The sequence below is a fragment of the Salvelinus alpinus genome, chromosome 4, assembly GCF_045679555.1.
Source record: "Salvelinus alpinus chromosome 4, SLU_Salpinus.1, whole genome shotgun sequence".
NCBI classification, from domain to species: Eukaryota; Metazoa; Chordata; class Actinopteri; order Salmoniformes; family Salmonidae; genus Salvelinus; species Salvelinus alpinus.
Window position 1 is genome coordinate 19,878,373 of NC_092089.1, and position 24,531 is coordinate 19,902,903.

At 41.0% G+C, this 24,531-nt stretch overlaps 1 protein-coding gene across 5 annotated transcripts in view; it reads right to left on the bottom strand.

The window, feature by feature from the left end:
* The window catches only part of nbeal2 (neurobeachin-like 2), a 130,421-nt gene that overhangs the window by 88,214 nt on the left and 17,676 nt on the right, over positions 1–24,531 (bottom strand). For 4 of the 5 annotated variants that reach the window (XR_011674523.1, XM_071395897.1, XM_071395895.1 and 1 more), the window contains exons 2-8: positions 10,496–10,584; positions 8,988–9,401; positions 8,651–8,732; positions 7,301–7,413; positions 6,172–6,254; positions 1,259–1,344; positions 858–1,070 (exon numbers count right to left, since the gene is read on the bottom strand). Coding sequence is in view for 4 of the 5 variants with exons in the window: in XM_071395897.1 (XP_071251998.1) it covers positions 858–1,070; positions 1,259–1,344; positions 6,172–6,254; positions 7,301–7,413; positions 8,651–8,732; positions 8,988–9,401; positions 10,496–10,584 (1,080 nt within the window). In the remaining variant the exon portion in view is untranslated. Of the gene's footprint in view, positions 1–857; positions 1,071–1,258; positions 1,345–6,171; positions 6,255–7,300; positions 7,414–8,650; positions 8,733–8,987; positions 9,402–10,495; positions 10,585–13,349; positions 13,684–24,531 lie in introns of those variants that run through there. The other variant, XM_071395896.1, reaches the window with a different exon arrangement.

Sequence of the window (24,531 nt, forward strand, 5' to 3'; positions counted from 1 at the left end):
AGAAAAATCTATATACAGTGTGTGCAAATGAAGTAAGTTCAGGGAGGTAAGGCAATAAATAGGCCATAGTGGCGAAATAATTACAATTTAGCAATTAAACAGTGGATTGATGGATAGTGTAACTCTGTGTTGATGTTTGTGTCGCACTGCTTTGCTTTATCTTGGCCAGGTCGCAGTTGTAAATGAGAACTTGTTCTCAACTGGCCTACCTGGTTAAATAAAGGTGATATAAAAAATAAAATAAAAATAGTGCATAATATGAATGTGCAAGTAGAGGTACTGGGGTGCAAAGGAGCAAAAAAATAAATAACAATATGGGGATGAGGTAGTTGGGTGGGCTATTATCCTAGTGGTTAGAGCGTTGGGCCAGTAACCGAAAGGTTGGTGGATCGAATCCCCGAGCTGCCACGGTCAAAATCTGCCGTTCTGCCCCTGAACAAGGCAGTTAACCCACTGTTCCTAGGCTGTCATTGTAAATAAGAATTTGTTCTTAACGGGCTTGCCCCGTTAAGGTAAAATAAAATAATATATATTTTTACAGATGGGCTATGTACAGGTGTAATGATCATTAAGCTGCTCTGACAGCTGATGCTTAAAAAAGTAAGTAAGACTCCAGCTTCAGTGATTTTTGCAATTCGTTCCAGTCATTGGCAGCAGAGAACTGGAAGGAAAGGCGCCAAAGGAGGAGTTGGCTTTGGGGAAGACCAGTGAAATATACCTGCTGGAGCGCGTGCTACAGGTTGGTGCTGCTATAATCCTCCTCCTCCTCCTACTGTTACTCCTACTGCTTCTACTACCACTACTGCTGCTCCCCCTACTTCTCCTACTACTACTTCTCCTACTGCTGTTGCTACTACCTGGAAGTAGCCATCCAACACGGTCCTGATCTCCAGCCGGCGCTCTGCAGGACTACTGGAGTGGAGGATATGCACCATTGCAGTCAGGCACTGCAGGGTCAGCCGTAGCAGCGTGGGGTCCTTGGTGTTGGAGGAGGTCCGGAGGCACCAGGCTCTGAGTACAGAAAGAAGGTCCTCCACAGACTGCAGGGTGATGGAGAGCAGGCCGTTCTTCTGGAATGAATAGATACAGTACATACGAGTTAACACACACACACACACACACACACACACACACACACACACACACACACACACACACACACACACACACACACACACACACACACACACACACACACACACACACACACACACACACACACACAATTCTGAAGAGAGGTACAGTAGGAGTGCTTTACCTTGCTGCCACTGATGACAGCCCCTTGGAGATGGACCAATCGGAGAGTGAGGACCTCTGGGATCTGCTGGCTGTCCTGCAGGCTGTCTGTGAACCAACGACACATTGATGGTTGTTGTTTTGATGACATGGCAATCTAGCCTGAGTCAGTCTGTACCATCATGCCAACTCCTTGTCGCTCACTGTCATACCAAAAGGTTTGGCTTGACAATGAGCAATGGAGTTGACAAGAGCACTTACAGATCTGGGACCAGTCTATAGAAGGAGACACCAGATCTGGGACCAGCCTACAGAAGGAGGCAACAGACCTGGGACCAGCCTACAGAAGGAGACAACAGATCTGGGACAAGGCTACAGAATGAGACAACAGACCTGGGACCAGGCTACAGAAGGAGACAACAGACCTGGGACCAGCCTACAGAAGGAGACAACAGATCTGGGACCAGCCTACAGAAGGAGGCACCAGATATGGGACCAGCCTACAGAAGGAGGCAACAGACCAGGGACCAGGCTACAGAAGGAGACAACAGACCTGGGACCAGGCTACAGAAGGAGACAACAGACCTGGGACAAGGCTACGGAAGGAGACAACAGATCTGGGACCAGGCTACAGAAGGAGACAACAGACCTGGGCCCAGGGTACAGAAGGAGACAACAGACCTGGGCCCAGGCTACAGAAGGAGACAACAGACCTGGGGCCAGGCTACAGAAGGAGACAACAGACCTGGGACCAGGCTACGGAAGGAGACAACAGACCTGGGACCAGGCTACAAAAGGAGACAACAGATCTGGGACCTGGTTACAGAAGGAGACAACAGATATGGGACCAGGCTACAGAAGGAGACAACAGACCTGGGACAAGGCTACGGAAAGAGACAACAGATCTGGGACCAGGCTACAGAAGGAGACAACAGATCTGGGACCAGGCTACAGAAGGAGACAACAGACCTGGGACCAACCTACAGAAGGAGGCAACAGACCTGGGACCAGGCTACAGAAGGAGACAACAGATCTGGGACAAGGCTACAGAATGAGACAACAGACCTGGGACCAGGCTACAGAAGGAGACAACAGACCTGGGACCAGCCTACAGAAGGAGGCACCAGATATGGGACCAGCCTACAGAAGGAGGCACCAGATATGGGACCAGCCTACAGAAGGAGACAACAGATCTGGTACCAGCCTACAGAAGGAGGCAACATACCTGGGATCAGGCTACAGAAGGAGACAACAGACCTGGGACCAGGCTACAGAAGGAAACAACAGATCTGGGACCCGGCTACAGAAGGAGACAACAGATCTGGGACCTGGCTAATGGCAATACATTGTACAAGACAGTATGCACAGCCAGTATACTGTGATGTCATAATGAGATGTGGAAATCCAAGGCACACTGGGACAGCATTGAGAAATAGCAGGATGTGGGTTGAGCCCTCGTTAGGCAAGGTTATGTATCAAGACAATGGAGATCCCATGTCACGCCCTGACCGTAGAGAGCGTTTTATGTCTCTATTTTGGTTTGGTCAGGGTGTGATTTGGGTGTGCATTCTATGTTCCTTTTTCTATGATTTGTATTTCTGTGTGTTTGGCCGGGTGTGGTTCTCAATCAGAGGCAGCTGTCTATCGTTGTCTCTGATTGAGAACCATACTTAGGTTGCCTTTTCCCACCTGTATTTGTGGGTAGTTGTCTATGTGTAGTTGCATGTCAGCACTCTGTTATTTATAGCTTCACGTTCATTTTGTTGTTTTGTTAGTTTGTTTAGTGTTTCATTCATTAATTAAAAAAGAATGTATTCACATCACGCTGCGACCTTGGTCTCCTCTCTTTGACGAACGTGACATCCCATAAGCCTTAGTAATAGGTCCAACAACAGCTAGCAGTATTATACACACCAGAGGCTGAGCCCACTGGGCTCTGGTCAAAAGCATTGCACTATATAGGGAATAAGGTGCCAACTGGGATGCAGCTCAAACACTTCCCTCTCTCAATAGCATGGTGTTAACAGTCACGTTGAGCTTTCTGTCATCTACACACTCAACTTGTCCAGACCGCTTTCCCACGTGGTTTAGAGATGAGCACCGTGCTAATCAAAGGACGCTAGCAATAGAAGCGTTTAATAAACTAAGATCCCAGTGAGAGAACACTGCTAATTAGAAAATAACATAATTAACTTTAGATCAAGACAGAACATATCGACTGGACTCTTGCTGGACTCTTGTGTTTCTCCAAAGGGAGAAAAGTACATTTTGAGCAGCCTAAAGGAAAGCTGTATATTACTGGAACAGGAGAACAGGCTAGTATAAAGGTAGTCTGAGTAGTTATATATACACAGAGGTATATATGAATAGAAGTAGTTATATATACAGAGGTATATATATGAATAGAAGTAGTTACATATACAGAGGTATATATTAATAGAAGTAGTTATATATACACAGAGGTATATATGAATATAAGTAGTTATATATACAGAGGTATATATATGAATAGAAGTAGTTACATATACAGAGGTATATATGAATAGAAGTAGTTACATATACAGAGGTATATATGAATAGAAGTAGTTACATATACAGAGGTATATATATGAATAGAAGTAGTTATATATACACAGAGGTATATATATGAATAGAAGTAGTTATATATACACAGAGGTATATATGAATAGAAGTAGTTATATATACACAGAGGTATATATGAATAGAAGTAGTTATATATACACAGAGGTATATATATGAATAGAAGTAGTTATATACACAGAGGTATATATGAATAGAAGTAGTTATATATACACAGAGGTATATATGAATAGAAGTAGTTATATACACAGAGGTATATATGAATAGAAGTAGTTATATATACACAGAGGTATATATGAATAGAAGTAGTTATATATACACAGAGGTATATATGAATAGAAGTAGTTATATATAGAGAGGTATATATGAATAGAAGTAGTTATATATACAGAGGTATATATGAATAGAAGTAGTTATATATACAGAGGTATATATGAATAGAAGTAGTTATATATACAGAGGTATATATGAATAGAAGTAGTTATATATACAGAGGTATATATGAATAGAAGTAGTTATATATACAGAGGTATATATGAATAGAAGTAGTTATATATACAGAGGTATATATGAATAGAAGTAGTTATATATACAGAGGTATATATGAATAGAAGTAGTTATATATACAGAGGTATATATGAATAGAAGTAGTTATATATACACAGAGGTATATATGAATAGAAGTAGTTATATATACACAGAGGTATATATGAATATAAGTAGTTATATATACAGAGGTATATATATGAATAGAAGTAGTTACATATACAGAGGTATATATGAATAGAAGTAGTTACATATACAGAGGTATATATGAATAGAAGTAGTTACATATACACAGAGGTATATATATGAATAGAAGTAGTTATATATACACAGAGGTATATATGAATAGAAGTAGTTATATATACACAGAGGTATATATGAATAGAAGTAGTTATATATACACAGAGGTATATATATGAATAGAAGTAGTTATATACACAGAGGTATATATGAATAGAAGTAGTTATATATACACAGAGGTATATATGAATAGAAGTAGTTATATACACAGAGGTATATATGAATAGAAGTAGTTATATATACACACAGAGGTATATATGAATAGAAGTAGTTATATATACACAGAGGTATATATGAATAGAAGTAGTTATATATAGAGAGGTATATATGAATAGAAGTAGTTATATATACAGAGGTATATATGAATAGAAGTAGTTATATATACAGAGGTATATATGAATAGAAGTAGTTATATATACACAGAGGTATATATGAATAGAAGTAGTTATATATACACAGAGGTATATATGAATAGAAGTAGTTATATATACACAGAGGTATATATTAATAGAAGTAGTTATATATACAGAGGTATATATGAATAGAAGTAGTTATATATATACAGAGGTATATATGAATAGAAGTAGTTATATATATACAGAGGTATATATGAATAGAAGTAGTTATATATACACAGAGGTATATATATGAATAGAAGTAGTTATATACACAGAGGTATATATGAATAGAAGTAGTTATATATACACAGAGGTATATATGAATAGAAGTAGTTATATATACAGAGGTATATATTAATAGAAGTAGTTATATATACAGAGGTATATATGAATAGAAGTAGTTATATATACAGAGGTATATATTAATAGAAGTAGTTATATATACAGAGGTATATATTAATAGAAGTAGTTATATACACAGAGGTATATATGAATAGAAGTAGTTATATATACAGAGGTATATATGAATAGAAGTAGTTATATACACAGAGGTATATATGAATAGAAGTAGTTATATACACAGAGGTATATATGAATAGAAGTAGTTATATATACAGAGGTATATATGAATAGAAGTAGTTATATACACAGAGGTATATATGAATAGAAGTAGTTATATATACAGAGGTATATATGAATAGAAGTAGTTATATACACAGAGGTATATATGAATAGAAGTAGTTATATATACACAGAGGTATATATGAATAGAAGTAGTTATATATACACAGAGGTATATATGAATAGAAGTAGTTATATATACACAGAGGTATATGTGAATAGAAGTAGTTATATATACACAGAGGTATATATGAATAGAAGTAGAAATATATACAAATAGACGGGTGCTGAATGAAGTCTACAGTGGGACTCAGTGGAAGCTGTTTTGAGGAAGGAGTAGTACAATTGGGACCATAGGCTGTAAGGGAGAAGTTACTCAGGATAGTGTGGTGTAGGAGGGAGGCCTGGAGTGAGTGAGTGAGAGAGAGAGTGAGTGAGAGAGAGCGCGTGTGAGTGTGTGTTGCCTCACCATGGAATAGAGCAGGCAGCTCCTCTGGTAGGGGGAGAGGGGAGAACTTACACTTGCTCCTCTCCACCATGCTCACCTCCTCCCTAAAAACACAAACACACACACATTTACAGCAGGCCTACAGACTTGGCCTCCGTGCCAAATAGCATCCTATTCCCCATGTAGTTCCCCACAGGGCTCTGGTCTAAAGTAGTGCACTATATAGGGAATAGGGTGCCATTTGGGAAGCAGACTTAAGGAGACATAGATAAGAGCTGTTGCAGCAACACCGGCATCCACTACAGATGAACATGCAGAGATAAGACCTCGTCATTTCTAAGGGTTGGGTTTATACAGTCCAACAGGCGGTCTCCACCCAGCTTCAAAACACACACAGTCCAACGGGAAGTCTCCACCCAGCTTCAAAATACACACAGTCCAACAGGCGGTCTCCACCCAGCTTCAAAACACACACAGTCCAACAGGCTGTCTCCACACAGCTTCAAAACACACACAGTCCAACGGACGGTCTCCACCCAGCTTCAAAACACACACAGTCCAACAGGCGGTCTCCACCCAGCTTCAAAACACACACAGTCCAACGGGCAGTCTCCACCCAGCTTCAAAACACACACAGTCCAACAGGCGGTCTCCACCCAGCTTCAAAACACACACAGTCCAACGGGCGGTCTCCACCCAGCTTCAAAACACACACAGTCCAACAGGCGGTCTCCACCCAGCTTCAAAACACACACAGTCCAACAGGCGGTCTCCACCCAGCTTCAAAACACACACAGTCCAACGGGCAGTCTCCACCCAGCTTCAAAACACACACAGTCCAACAGGCGGTCTCCACCCAGCTTCAAAACACACACAGTCCAACAGGCGGTCTCCACCCAGCTTCAAAATACACACAGTCCAACAGGCGGTCTCCACCCAGCTTCAAAACACACACAGTCCGACAGGCGGTCTCCACCCATGGGTAGGGTGAACACACACACACACACACACACACACACACACACACACACACACACACACACACACACACACACACACACACACACACACACACACACACACACACACACACACACACACACACACACACACACACACACACACACACACACACACACCACACACTTACCCTGCCAGGCGTCTCCTCCATGTATTATAAGGGTCAAAGAGACTCTCCAACAGCATTAGGCCATACTGAATCACTGTCTGGAGGGACGACTGATCCGCAGGCTGCTTCTTCAGCTGAAACACACACATATTTACTTGACCTTGAGAGGGCTTTTAAGACAAAGACATCTCAGAGCAAATAATAACAAACACAGCTACACACTTTTACTAAATAAACATTCCTATTTATGATACTCTTCCCTTCTAAATAAACATTCCTATTTATGATACTCTTCCCTTCTAAATAAACATTCCTATTTATGATACTCTTCCCTTCTAAATAAACATAGAGAGGCTTTTATTCTCTATTTTGGTTTGGCCAGGGTGTGACTAGGGTGGCCATTCTAGTTTCTTTATTTCTATGTTTTCTGTTTCTATGTTTTGGCCGGGTATGGTTCTCAATCAGGGACACATTGTCTCTGATTGGGAATCATACTTAGGCAGCCTGTTTTTCCACCTTAGTTGTGGGTAGTTGTCTTTGTTAGTGGCCTGTATAGCCCTAGTAAGCTTCAGGTTCGTTTTTTTGGGGTGTTTCTTGTTTTGTTGGCGACATTCTTAATAAAGGAAAATGTACGCTCACCACGCTGCACCTTGGTCCGGTCATTTCCCTGACGACGTTCGTGACACTTCCCTTCTAAATAAACATTCCTATTTATGATACTCTTCTCATCTCCACTGCATTCTCTGGCTCAATAGACAGTATATTATCATTCTGGCTCAATAGACAGTATATTATCATTCCGGCTCAATAGACAGCATATTATCATTCCGGCTCAATAGACAGTATATTATCATTCTGGCTCAATAGACAGTATATTATCATTCCGGCTCAATAGACAGTATATTATCATTCCGGCTCAATAGACAGTATATTATCATTCTGGCTCAATAGACAGTTTATTATCATTCTGGCTCAATAGACAGTATATTATCATTCTGACTCAATAGACAGTATATTATCATTCTGGCTCAATAGACAGTATATTATCATTCTGGCTCAATAGACAGTTTATTATCATTCTGGCTCAATAGACAGTATATTATCATTCTGACTCAATAGACAGTATATTATCATTCTGGCTCAATAGACAGTACATTATCATTCTGGCTCAATAGACAGTATATTAATCTAGAGTATGAATGAGTGATATAGTATAGTTTGCAGATCCTCCATTGTTGAAAATTACTAATGTGTAGCTTAAGTGTGTGTGTGTGTGTGTGTGTGTGTGTGTGTGTGTGTGTGTGTGTGTGTGTGTGTGTGTGTGTGTGTGTGTGTGTGTGTATATGAGGTTCATCTAGGGTTGTGTCTTACCTGAGTCAAGCAGAAGTTTAACAGTTTAATGGTCTCGAAGACATAGCCTGGGGTCTTCTCTGGGTCAATGTTTTCCATATTCCTGATGAACAGAGAGACTCAGATCATTAAATTGTCACCAATCTTTCTCTGATCTCACTGTTATCTAGCATCAGCTTCTAGCAGATTTTTTACATGTTATCTAGCATCAGCTTCTAGCTGATTTTTTTCATGTTATCTAGCATCAGCTTCTAGCTGATTTTTTTCATGTTATCTAGCATCAGTCATGGGTAGACAGGATGGGCAGAGTTATTCAACAAAGGGGTGAACTGAGGGTCATAGAACATATAAGTTCTACCTGCAGACGATAATGAAGAACTTGATAAGCAGCAGGGGGTGCGGGGTGCTGTTGTTACTGTCGCCCCCAGAGAGGTGCAGGGTGCTGTTGTTACTGTCGCCCCCAGAGAGGTGCAGGGTGCTGTTGTTACTGTCGCCCCCAGAGAGGTGCAGGGTGCTGTTGTTACTGTCGCCCCCAGAGAGGTGCAGGGTGCTGTTGTTACTGTCGCCCCCAGAGGGGTGCAGGGTGCTGTTGTTACTGTCGCCCCCAGAGAGGTGCAGGGTGCTGTTGTTACTGTCGCCCCCAGAGAGGTGCAGGGTGCTGTTGTTACTGTCACCCCCAGAGAGGTGAATGGCACTGTGCGATAGCTGGTCACTGAAGAACACCAGTACGTCCCTGGGTACGAGGGGAACCTCCGCAATATAGTTCTCCAGCCTGAGAATGTAGGAAAGAGGGAGGGGAAGAGGAAGGGGAGAAGGGGAGGAGGAAGAGGAGAGGGAAGAGGGAGAGAGAGGGAAAGGGAGAGGACGAGGAAGGGGAGAGGGGAAGAGGGAGAGGAAAGGGAGGAGAGAGGAGAGGAAAGAGAAAGGGGAGCGGGAAGAGGGAGGGGAGAGGGAAGGGGAAGGGGAGAGGGAAGAGGAAAGAGGAAGGGGAGCGGGAGTGGGAAGGGGAAGGGGAAGAGGAGAACAGGTGGTGGAGAGGAGCGGGGAAGAGGAGAGGAAGAAGAGATGAGAGAGAGGATGGTGCTGTTTTACTACTTATGTACTCTATAAACATGTCAAAATTACACCTCTGGATTGGTAATAAGGTCAGAGTTCATCCAACTCAGTCTGACACAAACCACCTGTAGCCTGAAGTATCTCTCCCTCAGCAGGGGTTTGGTAACATATTGATGAATTAAAGAAAGAACCTGCCTGCGCACTAATAATGCTCCTATAATGTGACGTGCATACAACAATGTGACTTTCAATGTTACTTTCAAAATGTCAATGAGGTTATCCCATCTGTGAAAGAGAGCCCTTCACTATGGACAAAATGTATATTTTATTGACATTTTGAAACTGTAGATTACTGTGAAGTAATGTTATTTATTTTCTATTTCAGCTCAACCTGCACTTTCTATCATCTCCTAACATGTCCTGTTGTTTTAGCATTGCTCATTATGTTGCCTAATTGGTGGGTGTGGCTAATTGGCACAGGTGCCTGCGATGTGTAATCAGGGCCTGTGTTTTCCTGAAGGCGTTTCCTGACTGTGTGGAAGAGACATTTGTTTTAGCCCCCAGCCATGTGAATTGACTTTCCAAGTCTGCAGTTCATTTAAAATGAAGTACTTTTACAACTATTTCATTGCTCAGGTCCACCTTTAAGCCTTTTAGATGACAAGGTATCAGCCAGCTTGTCTCACACCCTGTGACCAGTGCCCTGAAGTTTCCCCTTGTTACAGATCTAGGATCTGGTCAAAAGTAGTATAGGGAATAGATTGCAATTTGGGACGTAGGAAATACATTTGAGCCAATCAGTCAACTCACCTGCGATGCTCCAGTGACTGCACATCAACAAGCTTCTCAAAGGAAGACACGAAAGCCTCCAGCCACTGCTGCAGGCAGCCCTCATCTTTCTGCAGGAGGGGAGGAGGGGAGGAGGAGAGGAGGGGAGGAGGGGAGGAGGAGAGGAGGGGAAGAGAGACAGAGGATGAGTCTCCAGTCATACTGGCACAAGTCTGATCTGGGTTAATGTGATTGATGCTTCTCTGTACAACACCAAGGGAAATCCCTGGCAACATTTGTTGCATGGCAATAACATTTTCTGATTCTGAAGTCACACGTGCAGAACTAGTAAACACAAAATGGAAAAAGTACAGTGCACGTGGACCAGTACACGTTAACATTCCGTTAAAAGGACTGTACCCTGTGGTTGATGTTCTCTGATCACAGTGCTAACAGGTTGTCCTTATGCAGTGTGTTGCGCTCAAACTCTAAACAACAACCTGAGGGGGCTGACGTCTCTTGTTTTTGCAACAGGAAGTTACAGCAACCTTACGAAAGTGATGGCACATTCAGGAGCATATGAGATAACGCATTCAAGCCTTTTCTCAAAATAGTAGGCCTGTGGCTGAAAGAACGATCATTAAAGTAACAAGCTACAGTATGCATTTCTTTATAGGCCAAATAAATAAAACACCGGTTAAGTCATGTACATGATTTAACATAAACAACTAGAGCACCACAGAGACAACATAAACAACTAGAGCACCACAGAGAGCCTGTGTACTATCTATTATTGATGTCACTAAACAACACTAGCACCACAGAGAGACTGCGTACTATCTACTATTGATGTCACTAAACAACACTAGCACCACAGAGAGACTGAGTACTATCTACTATTGATGTCACTAAACAACACTAGCACCACAGAGAGACTGTGTACTCTCTACTATTGATGTCACTAAACAACACTAGCACCACAGAGAGACTGAGTACCATCTACTATTGATGTCACTAAACAACACTAGCACCACAGAGAGACTGAGTACTATCTACTATTGATGTCACTAAACAACACTAGCACCACAGAGAGACTGTGTACTATCTACTATTGATGTCACTAAACAACACTAGCACCACAGAGAGACTGTGTACTATCTACTATTGATGTCACTAAACAACACTAGCACCACAGAGAGACTGTGTACTATCTACTATTGATGTCACTAAACAACACTAGCACCACAGAGAGACTGTGTACTATCTACTATTGATGTCACTAAACAACACTAGCACCACAGAGAGACTGCGTACTATCTACTATTGATGTCACTAAACAACACTAGCACCACAGAGAGACTGCGTACTATCTACTATTGATGTCACTAAACAACACTAGCACCACAGAGAGACTGCGTACTATCTACTATTGATGTCACTAAACAACACTAGCACCACAGAGAGACTGTGTACTATCTACTATTGATGTTACTAAACAACACTAGCACCACAGAGAGACTGTGTACTATCTACTATTGATGTCACTAAACAAACAACACTAGCACCACAGAGAGACTGTGTACTATCTACTATTGATGTCACTAAACAACACTAGCACCACAGAGAGACTGTGTACTATCTACTATTGATGTCACTAAACAAACAACACTAGCACCACAGAGAGACTGTGTACTATCTACTATTGATGTCACTAAACAACACTAGCACCACACAGAGAGACTGTGTACTATCTACTATTGATGTCACTAAACAAACAACACTAGCACCACAGAGAGACTGTGTACTATCTACTATTGATGTCACTAAACAACTAGAGCACCACAGAGACTGTGTACTATCTACTATTGATGTCAATAAACAACACTAGCACCACAGAGAGACTGTGTACTATCTACTATTGATGTCACTAAACAACACTAGCACCACAGAGAGACTGTGTACTATCTACTATTGATGTCACTAAACAACACTAGCACCACAGAGAGACTGCGTACTATCTACTATTGCAGTGTGGCTCAGTATAAGCCTCCCTCACCCTATCAACATATCAATCTATCTATCTTAGGAACATATGTTATCAGTCGTATAGATGTAGAAATCAGGGGTAACATTCATTGATGTGCAACTGACGTCTCACGTTCAAATCATCTAAGAACATCTAGTGATGGTGCACTGTGACAGAGACACTTTAAACCTAGTTTGATAGCTCCGTTACAGTCATACAGAGACATGCTACATCAGCTCAGCTTTCTACTAGGGAGAAAAAAACGGCATGGTGTTGAAGAGGAGACCTTCCTCTGACTTCACACAGAGCCTGACGTTTGAGAGACGCAAAGCCTTCTTCACGTGACAACGAGGAGTGTTATTTTCTTGTGTTATTTTCTTCCACACATCAGGCGGTGTGTGGAGTGAGGGAGTACAGTTCCCACAAGGGCCAACCTGACTCATTACACCCAAATAACATCAAGTGACACCACATGACCTGACAATTAGTCAGGCACTTCCCTATGAGACGCCTACTTCTACTGCTGCTAGTTTACTAATGAACCATGCCTGGTTGATGCTTGCAGCCTGAAAGACGCCCACAGGCCGCTACAGAGGAAGTTAGCTACATTGTCAACAGCTGGCAGCAGCACCAATATGGCTGCAAGGCACACTCCAAAACATACTTCAGAAACCCCCGTTTAAAGATCACTACTACTGGTAAATGTGTAACTTCAGCAAGTGTCTTTTAAAAATCAGCAGCAGCAATGCAACAGATGTTAAATCCAATATACAGTAAGATGCAGTGCATCAATGTGAGTGTCTGAACATGAGGCTTCTATCATCACGTTTTCTGTAATCAATCTAGAATGAAATGATAACATCAGCCTACCAGTTGACTGTCATTTGTGGGCCAGTCCATGTCTCATTGCCTGTGTCTGGGAGGGCAGCGGGAAGGGGTTCTGAGGAACCCAGTCTCAGTGAGCCCTCCTGGGTCCTAGGTCATCAGGGAGTCCAGAGTCAGAACAGTAGGTCCAGACCAGGCCCACAGGGTGCTTCAGCTCCTCAGAGTAGTAAGTAGCACATCGCTCCTAACCAGCACTAGTGTCCGTCTGTCTCCAGCCCGCTCTCCTAACCAGCACTAGTGTCTGTCTGTCTCCAGCCCGCTCTCCTAACCAGCACTAGTGTCTATCTGTCTCTTGCTCGCTCCGTCTCTCTCTCCTTCTGTCAAGCAACCAGGAAATGCCAAGTCACTATAACCGAAACACATTTCCTCCACACGACGCTCAAACTCAGCCTCCTCATAGTAGGCCTCTTCCTCTTTAGTTACTGGAGCTATTTGTGAAGCAGATGGGGATGTCGGTAAGGGCTCGACCCAACAGCAGCCTCCAACTATCTAGCACTGCATGTACTCAGCATTCTACTTCTCAGAATGACTGACGTGTACGGGAACACAGTTGGTGTACAAAAATGTTTGAACAGTTCGATGAGTTGTTGTGGAACCCAAAATATCTGACTAGGTGATAATAGGTTTATTTTTCTGAAGAAGAGCAGTGTTTCTGAATGACTTTTGTATTGGGAAGTGTTAGATCTGTTCACTGGAAAGCTGACTATAGCTTCAGTATGACAGTCATTACAAGGTACTTGACCGATGTGTACCTGCTCTGCACAGTAAGGCACAAGTAAAAGTCTCAGTACAAATAGAATATGCCCTCAAGTCGTCATCTGTGATCCAAGTTTAGCCATAACGGCTCTGCATAAACACGTGTACTTTATTAATTTCAACAGCCACCTCATAGCCTGACCGTCTGTCTGTCTCAGTGACATGAAGATAGAATTACCTTGAAATAATCACATCATTGTCAGTTATCCACAGTAGAGGTCTGCACTGGACTGATTTCTTCATCCCGCTACCACCCGCAGATGTTCCTACCGCACCACGCCCGCAGGTGTTCTGTGCGACTCCCACCCGCTACCGCAAGAACTGCTCCCAAACCCAACCGCAGTCCTGCAAAGTTATTTTAGACGTATGTGACATAGCTCTCTTGCCAGCCATGGCCCCAGCAATTTTGCACCCTATAGACAATATCAAATGCGCAAATTACTTAAGAAATAGGTATAATTACCAGAGATTCTCACGTGGTCCATTATATTAGCCTATCTGTATTTAATACTGGCCTATATCAGCCAATATGGTAGATGTAGTTTGAAGTCAACAGAGTTGGAGAGACTTGCCCTTTCTCTTGAGTTATTTTTTATAGCCTACCCTTTGGGAGTTTCAAACTGAGAAATAGCCTATGGGTGACCAATATGTATTTCTAGGCAATAGCCTAATCATATTTAGGAAGTACATTTCCTTGGACAGATAACTGCCCCGTGCTTCTCGGCCCATGGGCTATAGCCTACTCTATTTAATTGAGACCACAAACGCACCTGGTTACTGAACTTGAAGCAGAATGATGACAGACACTTGTGCATATAGCCTACCTCAGGAGGCAGATTTACAGGCAGAGACAAATAAATGGGTAGTCAATAGCCTACTTATTGAAATTGAAAAGGCGCAACGCTAGCTCACCATAGTACGCCTCCATCACAGCGACAGTGTCATTGCATTTTGGTACACCATAAGTACATTCATTTCCAATGGAACACTGCGTTTGCCTTGCATCATTGCGTTACAGAGGCAGATGCAGTACGTTCTATGTGGAGCAAACGTTGGATTTAAAGAACTTAATCAAACTGTATGACTCAAACTGTATGAGTAGACGGCTTGACAGAAACGGTAGCAGAAGGTGAATGTTGAACTTTTGTTGCACACATATCCAGATGATGCTGCGTAACATTTTGCACAATGACGCTGTCGGTGTGATTGACCAGAACCTTTTCATGATGATTCGATTTTTTGATTGCACCTCGACTCACGTTGGTTGAGCGCCCTCCATTTCTTTCCATTACAAATATTTAGTTTACTACAGTGTCTGTAAATAGTCTAATCATATGTAAAGTTAATTTCATATTTAAGTTAGAGTGAAGTGTATTCACGAACGACAAGGGAAACCAGGCTCCCCCCAAAAATATTACAATTTTCTCATCTCTTTGTGTTTCATAATTTTCCTTCAATTTGCAAGAGGCTGAATGAATGTATCTCACAGGAAAAGGAGCGAACAAACAGCAACCCCCTCTCTCTCTGTCTACTGTCTGGTCCAAACGAGCGTGACATTCTTGCCGCCAGTAGCATTGAATGCAAGGGAAGCCAGCGAGCATTTGGCCTCCCTTGACAAAAAAAGTATACAAATTAGCCAATGAGCGTTGAGCTAAACTGAGGGAGATCAACTTTGATTGGTCCCGGCGGGAAAAAAACAGGTGTCAAGTGAAGCCAGCTTGGATTTGGCATCTCCTATCAAATCGCTTTGAGAGAGCATAAGTCATTACCAGAAACAACTTGAATTGTTGCATCTCGTTGTTCTCTGGTGGCTAGCTAGATAGATAGAATTCTCCCTAAATTAGCCATGGATGGAGATAGGGATTTGGACTTGCTTAATTCTCCGTACTGGTCAATGATTGTAACGGCGATTCTGATCCAACCATTAATTCATACATTGTTGTGCCCCTAGCCTGAGAGGATGGTAGTTCAATATGTAGCTAGATGTAGAAGGCTAATGTTAACTAACTAACGTTACCCATAAATGGAAGTTAGGCTAGCGAGCAAGTATTTTAGCTAGGTAGCCTAGGACAACAACAAAATACAAGCGTGTACTGTATGACAGAGTGGGAGACCGTTTCGTCAACATGAGAGGAGGATGGCATTGGCCTTTCTCTACAAGTTGGGTGAGTAAACATGGTTTTCTACTTGCACGAACGCACAACCAGAAATCAGAAACATGGACAGCCACATCATATTTAAGTGATGTTGATTGGACTAAATTGTTTTTCTTATCTTTTAGTTGTCACTGTTTTAGACTAAGCAGAGGTGATTTGATGATGTTAAAATGTTAAAGTTGACTAGTGCTGAAATAGAGGAGGCAGCTCCTGTTTTCTTTGTGACTTGCGGTAACTGTCTGTGGTTCTAAATCAATAGTTGTTTAGTGGTCCGGAAATGTCGGAAACATGAACTTGCTTAAGCAAGCTGTAGGTCATGTAACTGTCTTACTAAAAAGTTAAAATAAATAAATAAACATGCGTCGTGGACTTCACTGGTTGCTATCCGGTTTTGTGATAAAACAAAGGTGTGGTTGAATTTATTCTGCCACTGTCTTATTGTCTCGGCCTATATATCACAGTCACAAGGCATATGAACTAACAGCAAACAACGCAATTGTAATATGGCTTCACTTGGCTTCCCAGGTCATTTTACTCACGCACCACTACTGTTAAGTTAACTGGCACGTGAATCTTCCGCCCATGTAGCCAGCCTACTCTATTTCAATGACACCACGCATACTAGGCCCACTTGAACTCCCACGCCCGACTACAACAGGAGAGGTAGGCTACTGAAGTTGAAGCAGAGTGTTTGAATAATGTGAAAAATGTCATTTTAATACAATAGATAGGCTTAGGCTAACTCATGCAAAGCAGCAGTGATGATTTCAGCATGTACATCTTGGTGGGGCAAAAAAATAAATCAAAGTGGGATGCATGGCAGCAAAGCCACTACACAACACAACACTAAACAATTCATGAATTGCACTATAACGGTGACAAACGGTGCCCACAAACTGTCCAATTTGTAAGTCGCTCTGGATAAGAGCGTCTGCTAAATGACTTAAATGTAAATGTAAATGTTAGGGCCTCCATAAAGCTGTCCCAACAGGAGTCCCAACATATTGCTTCTGCTACACCTGGTTATCAGCGGAGCTTCGTCTGGCAGCGAAACAGTTCATTCAGCCTCATTTACTGCCCTTTAAAAAAACATAGCTGATATGGCTGACTTGTTTAAACAAATGTGGTTTCTACTGACAATTGAAATGTACAAACTATGGCATAAGGGGACGACAAGCGGATAAGAGGTCATCTGTAATTTTGATTAAGACAATGAGCGAGCTAGGACAGACATATTCAATATAACTATTTGTTTAGCACTTTTGAAATGTACAGCAACAGAATTCAGAACATGGGCCGTTAGTACAGTGTTCTCTCTGTACACCAAATCAGAACCGTAGGATAAATAAAGGGGGCATATAAGCAGACAATGAAAGCTCTTACAATATTTTATGATTACATTTCTCAAAAACAGGTTATAGGCTATATGTGCGCCACCAAGTCAGAACAGTAGGCTAAATTAAGAGGGGTAAATAGACCAAATTCTTTGGGTGAGGCACTAACATCTTATGGGCTACTAACTTCTTACTACATAACATACACTTAGTATTACTTTCTTAGCTACAGTATACATATCTCCCTGGCATATTACATCATTTATGCAGCAGCATACAATACATTTTTGGACTCACAATATATTTTTGGACTGCTGTGCTCACTTGAACAGGAGGGTGGCGCGGCAGTCCTTCGCGGGCAAATTTTGTCAAAGTCGGGCATTCTCTGGATTTATGGTGCTTTCAAAACAACTGGGAACTCGGGAAAAAAACATTGTCGAATCATGATGACGTCATTGATCTTCATGTCGTAGCTCTAGAAAGAGGCTGGATTTACAATTCCGAGTTGGATGACCGTTCAAAACGTTTAATTCCTACTTCCCAGTTGTCTTGAACTCGCTGAAGTCAAGTTTTTGCAGTTCCGAGTTAACAGTAGTTTTGAGCGCTGCACAAATCATGCTTCATTGACAGCATGGCCAATGTTGAATGTTTATCATTTTAAACTTGAAAAAGAGACCCTTAATCCCATATTTGGGACCACACAGCAACTCCACTGAATAGCAGGCTAGTGATTGCTTTGCAATGATTTCAGTTAGCCACTGTCACTGATTCCTTCCAAACCACTCATTGTTGAATTTGCGAAGTCAAGGGGTCTGAATACACTGTATATTTAAACTGTTCTGTATCTAGTGGGGTTATATTCAAACTGTTCTGTATCTAGTGGGGTTATATTCAAGCTGTTCTGTATCTAGTGGGGTTATATTCAAACTGTTCTGTATCTAGTGGGGTTATATTCAAACGGTTCTGTAGCTAGTTGGGTTATATTCAAACTGTTCTGTATCTAGTGGGGTTATATTTAAACTGTTCTGTATCTAGTGGGGTTATATTCAAACGGTTCTGTAGCTAGTTGGGTTATATTCAAACTGTTCTGTATCTAGTGGGGTTATATTCAAGCTGTTCTGTATCTAGTGGGGTTATATTCAAACTGTTCTGTATCTAGTGGGGTTATATTCAAACTGTTCTGTATCTAGTGGGGTCATATTCAAGCTGTTCTGTATCTAGTGGGGTTATATTCAAGCTGTTCTGTAGCTAGTTGGGTTATATTCAAACTGTTCTGTATCTAGTGGGGTTATATTCAAACTGTTCTGTAGCTAGTTGGGTTATATTCAAGCTGTTCTGTAGCTAGTGGGGTTATATTCAAGCTGTTATGTATCTAGTGGGGTTATATTCAAACTGTTCTGTATCTAGTGGGGTTATATTCAAACTGTTCTGTAGCCAGTGGGGTTATATTCAAGCTGTTCTGTAGCTAGTTGGGTTATATTCAAGCTGTTCTGTATCTAGTGGGGTTATATTCAATCTGTTCTGTAGCTAGTGGGGTTATATTCAAGCTGTTCTGTAGCCAGTGGGGTTATATTCAAGCTGTTCTGTATCTAGTGGGGTTATATTCAAGCTGTTCTGTAGCTAGTGGGGTTATATTCAAGCTGTTATGTATCTAGTGGGGTTATATTCAAGCTGTTCTGTAGCTAGTTGGGTTATATTCAAGCTGTTCTGTATCTAGTTGGGTTATATACAAACTGTTCTGTATCTAGTGGGGTTATATTCAAGCTGTTCTGTATCTAGTGGGGTTATATTCAAGCTGTTCTGTATCTAGTTGGGTTATATTCAAACTGTTCTGTATCTAGTGGGGTTATATTCAAACTGTTCTGTATCTAGTGGGGTTATATTCAAGCTGTTCTGTATCTAGTGGGGTTATATTCAAACTGTTCTGTAGCTAGTGGGGTTATATTCAAACTGTTCTGTATCTAGTGGGGTTATATTCAAGCTGTTCTGTATCTAGTGGGGTTATATTCAAGCTGTTCTGTAGCTAGTTGGGTTATATTCAAACTGTTCTGTATCTAGTGGGGTTATATTCAATCTGTTCTGTATCTAGTGGGGTTATATTCAAGCTGTTCTGTAGCTAGTGGGGTTATATTCAAGCTGTTATGTAGCTAGTGGGGTTATATTCAAGCTGTTCTGTAGCTAGTGGGGTTATATTCAAGCTGTTCTGTATCTAGTGGGGTTATATTCAAGCTGTTCTGTATCTAGTTGGGTTATATTCAAACTGTGCTGTAGCTAGTTGGGTTATATTCAAGCTGTTCTGTATCTAGTGGGGTTATATTCAAGCTGTTCTGTATCTAGTGGGGTTATATTCAAGCTGTTCTGTATCTAGTGGGGTTATATTCAAGCTGTTCTGTATCTAGTGGGGTTATATTCAATCTGTTCTGTATCTAGTGGGGTTATATTCAAGCTGTTCTGTATCTAGTGGGGTTATATTCAAACTGTTCTGTATCTAGTTGGGTTATATTCAATCTGTTCTGTATCTAGTGGGGTTATATTCAAACTGTTCTGTAGCCAGTGGGGTTATATTCAAGCTGTTCTGTAGCTAGTGGGGTTATATTCAAGCTGTTCTGTATCTAGTGGGGTTATATTCAAGCTGTTCTGTATCTAGTGGGGTTATATTCAAGCTGTTCTGTATCTAGTTGGGTTATATTCAATCTGTTCTGTATCTAGTTGGGTTATATTCAATCTGTTCTGTATCTAGTGGGGTTATATTCAAGCTGTTCTGTAGCCAGTGGGGTTATATTCAAGCTGTTCTGTAGCTAGTTGGGTTATATTCAAGCTGTTCTGTAGCTAGTTGGGTTATATTCAAACTGTTCTGTAGCTAGTGGGGTTATATTCAAGCTGTTCTGTAGCTAGTGGGGTTATATTCAAGCTGTTCTGTATCTAGTGGGGTTATATTCAAGCTGTTCTGTATCTAGTTGGGTTATATTCAATCTGTTCTGTATCTAGTGGGGTTATATTCAAGCTGTTCTGTAGCCAGTGGGGTTATATTCAAGCTGTTCTGTAGCTAGTTGGGTTATATTCAAGCTGTTCTGTAGCTAGTTGGGTTATATTCAAACTGTTCTGTAGCTAGTGGGGTTATATTCAAGCTGTTCTGTAGCTAGTGGGGTTATATTCAAGCTGTTCTGTAGCTAGTGGGGTTATATTCAAGCTGTTCTGTATCTAGTGGGGTTATATTCAAGCTGTTCTGTAGCCATTGGGGTTATATTCAAGCTGTTCTGTATCTAGTGGGGTTATATTCAAGCTGTTCTGTATCTAGTGGGGTTATATTCAAACTGTTCTGTATCTAGTGGGGTTATATTCAATCTGTTCTGTATCTAGTGGGGTTATATTCAAGCTGTTCTGTAGCCAGTGGGGTTATATTCAAGCTGTTCTGTAGCTAGTTGGGTTATATTCAAGCTGTTCTGTAGCTAGTTGGGTTATATTCAAGCTGTTCTGTAGCTAGTGGGGTTATATTCAAGCTGTTCTGTAGCTAGTGGGGTTATATTCAAACTGTTCTGTAGCTAGTGGCGTTATATTCAAACTGTTCTGTATCTAGTGGCGTTATATTCAAACTGTTCTGTATCTAGTGGGGTTATATTCAAGCTGTTCTGTATCTAGTGGGGTTATATTCAAACTGTTCTGTATCTAGTGGGGTTATATTCAAGCTGTTCTGTATCTAGTGGGGTTATATTCAAACTGTTCTGTATCTAGTGGGGTTATATTCAAACTGTTCTGTATCTAGTGGGGTTATATTCAAGCTGTTCTATAGCTAGTTGGGTTATATTCAAGCTGTTCTGTATCTAGTGGGGTTATATTCAAGCTGTTCTGTAGCTAGTGGGGTTATATTCAAACTGTTCTGTAGCTAGTGGGGTTATATTCAAGCTGTTCTGTATCTAGTGGGGTTATATTCAAACTGTTCTGTATCTAGTGGGGTTATATTCAAGCTGTTCTGTATCTAGTGGGGTTATATTCAAGCTGTTCTGTAGCTAGTTGGGTTATATTCAAACTGTTCTGTAGCTAGTTGGGTTATATTCAAACTGTTCTGTATCTAGTGGGGTTATATTCAAGCTGTTCTGTAGCTAGTGGGGTTATATTCAAGCTGTTATGTAGCTAGTGGGGTTATATTCAAGCTGTTCTGTAGCTAGTGGGGTTATATTCAAGCTGTTCTGTATCTAGTGGGGTTATATTCAAGCTGTTCTGTATCTAGTTGGGTTATATTCAAACTGTGCTGTAGCTAGTTGGGTTATATTCAAGCTGTTCTGTATCTAGTGGGGTTATATTCAAACTGTTCTGTATCTAGTGGGGTTATATTCAAGCTGTTCTGTATCTAGTGGGGTTATATTCAAGCTGTTCTGTATCTAGTGGGGTTATATTCAATCTGTTCTGTATCTAGTGGGGTTATATTCAAGCTGTTCTGTATCTAGTGGGGTTATATTCAAACTGTTCTGTATCTAGTTGGGTTATATTCAATCTGTTCTGTATCTAGTGGGGTTATATTCAAACTGTTCTGTAGCCAGTGGGGTTATATTCAAGCTGTTCTGTAGCTAGTGGGGTTATATTCAAGCTGTTCTGTATCTAGTGGGGTTATATTCAAGCTGTTCTGTATCTAGTGGGGTTATATTCAAGCTGTTCTGTATCTAGTTGGGTTATATTCAATCTGTTCTGTATCTAGTTGGGTTATATTCAATCTGTTCTGTATCTAGTGGGGTTATATTCAAGCTGTTCTGTAGCCAGTGGGGTTATATTCAAGCTGTTCTGTAGCTAGTTGGGTTATATTCAAGCTGTTCTGTAGCTAGTTGGGTTATATTCAAACTGTTCTGTAGCTAGTGGGGTTATATTCAAGCTGTTCTGTAGCTAGTGGGGTTATATTCAAGCTGTTCTGTATCTAGTGGGGTTATATTCAAGCTGTTCTGTATCTAGTTGGGTTATATTCAATCTGTTCTGTATCTAGTGGGGTTATATTCAAGCTGTTCTGTAGCCAGTGGGGTTATATTCAAGCTGTTCTGTAGCTAGTTGGGTTATATTCAAGCTGTTCTGTAGCTAGTTGGGTTATATTCAAACTGTTCTGTAGCTAGTGGGGTTATATTCAAGCTGTTCTGTAGCTAGTGGGGTTATATTCAAGCTGTTCTGTAGCTAGTGGGGTTATATTCAAGCTGTTCTGTATCTAGTGGGGTTATATTCAAGCTGTTCTGTAGCCATTGGGGTTATATTCAAGCTGTTCTGTATCTAGTGGGGTTATATTCAAGCTGTTCTGTATCTAGTGGGGTTATATTCAAACTGTTCTGTATCTAGTGGGGTTATATTCAATCTGTTCTGTATCTAGTGGGGTTATATTCAAGCTGTTCTGTAGCCAGTGGGGTTATATTCAAGCTGTTCTGTAGCTAGTTGGGTTATATTCAAGCTGTTCTGTAGCTAGTTGGGTTATATTCAAGCTGTTCTGTAGCTAGTGGGGTTATATTCAAGCTGTTCTGTAGCTAGTGGGGTTATATTCAAACTGTTCTGTAGCTAGTGGCGTTATATTCAAACTGTTCTGTATCTAGTGGGGTTATATTCAAACTGTTCTGTATCTAGTGGGGTTATATTCAAGCTGTTCTGTATCTAGTGGGGTTATATTCAAACTGTTCTGTATCTAGTGGGGTTATATTCAAGCTGTTCTGTATCTAGTGGGGTTATATTCAAACTGTTCTGTATCTAGTGGGGTTATATTCAAACTGTTCTGTATCTAGTGGGGTTATATTCAAGCTGTTCTATAGCTAGTTGGGTTATATTCAAGCTGTTCTGTATCTAGTGGGGTTATATTCAAGCTGTTCTGTAGCTAGTGGGGTTATATTCAAACTGTTCTGTAGCTAGTGGGGTTATATTCAAGCTGTTCTGTATCTAGTGGGGTTATATTCAAGCTGTTCTGTATCTAGTTGGGTTATATTCAAGCTGTTCTGTATCTAGTGGGGTTATATTCAAGCTGTTCTGTATCTAGTGGGGTTATATTCAAGCTGTTCTGTAGCTAGTGGGGTTATATTCAAACTGTTCTGTAGCTAGTGGGGTTATATTCAAGCTGTTCTGTATCTAGTGGGGTTATATTCAAGCTGTTCTGTATCTAGTGGGGTTATATTCAAGCTGTTCTGTATCTAGTGGGGTTATATTCAAGCTGTTCTGTATCTAGTGGGGTTATATTCAAACTGTTCTGTATCTAGTGGGGTTATATTCAAACTGTTCTGTATCTAGTGGGGTTATATTCAAACTGTTCTGTATCTAGTGGGGTTATATTCAAATGGTTCTGTAGCTAGTGGGGTAATATTCAAGCTGTTCTGTATCTAGTGGGGTTATATTCAAACTGTTCTGTATCTAGTGGGGTTATATTCAAACTGTTCTGTATCTAGTGGGGTTATATTCAAACTGTTCTGTATCTAGTGGGGTTATATTCAAACTGTTCTGTATCTAGTGGGGTTATATTCAAACTGTTCTGTATCTAGTGGGGTTATATTCAAACTGTTCTGTATCTAGTGGGGTTATATTCAAACTGTTCTGTATCTAGTGGGGTTATATTCAAACTGTTCTGTAGCTAGTGGGGTTATATTCAAGCTGTTCTGTATCTAGTGGGGTCATATTCAAACTGTTCTGTATCTAGTGGGGTTATATTCAAACTGTTCTGTAGCTAGTGGGGTTATATTCAAACTGTTCTGTAGCTAGTTGGGTTATATTCAAGCTGTTCTGTAGCTAGTTGGGTTATATTCAAGCTGTTCTGTAGCTAGTGGGGTTATATTCAAACTGTTCTATATCTAGTGGGGTTATATTCAAACTGTTCTGTATCTAGTGGGGTTATATTCAAGCTGTTCTATAGCTAGTGGGGTTATATTCAAGCTGTTCTGTATCTAGTGGGGTTATATTCAAGCTGTTCTGTAG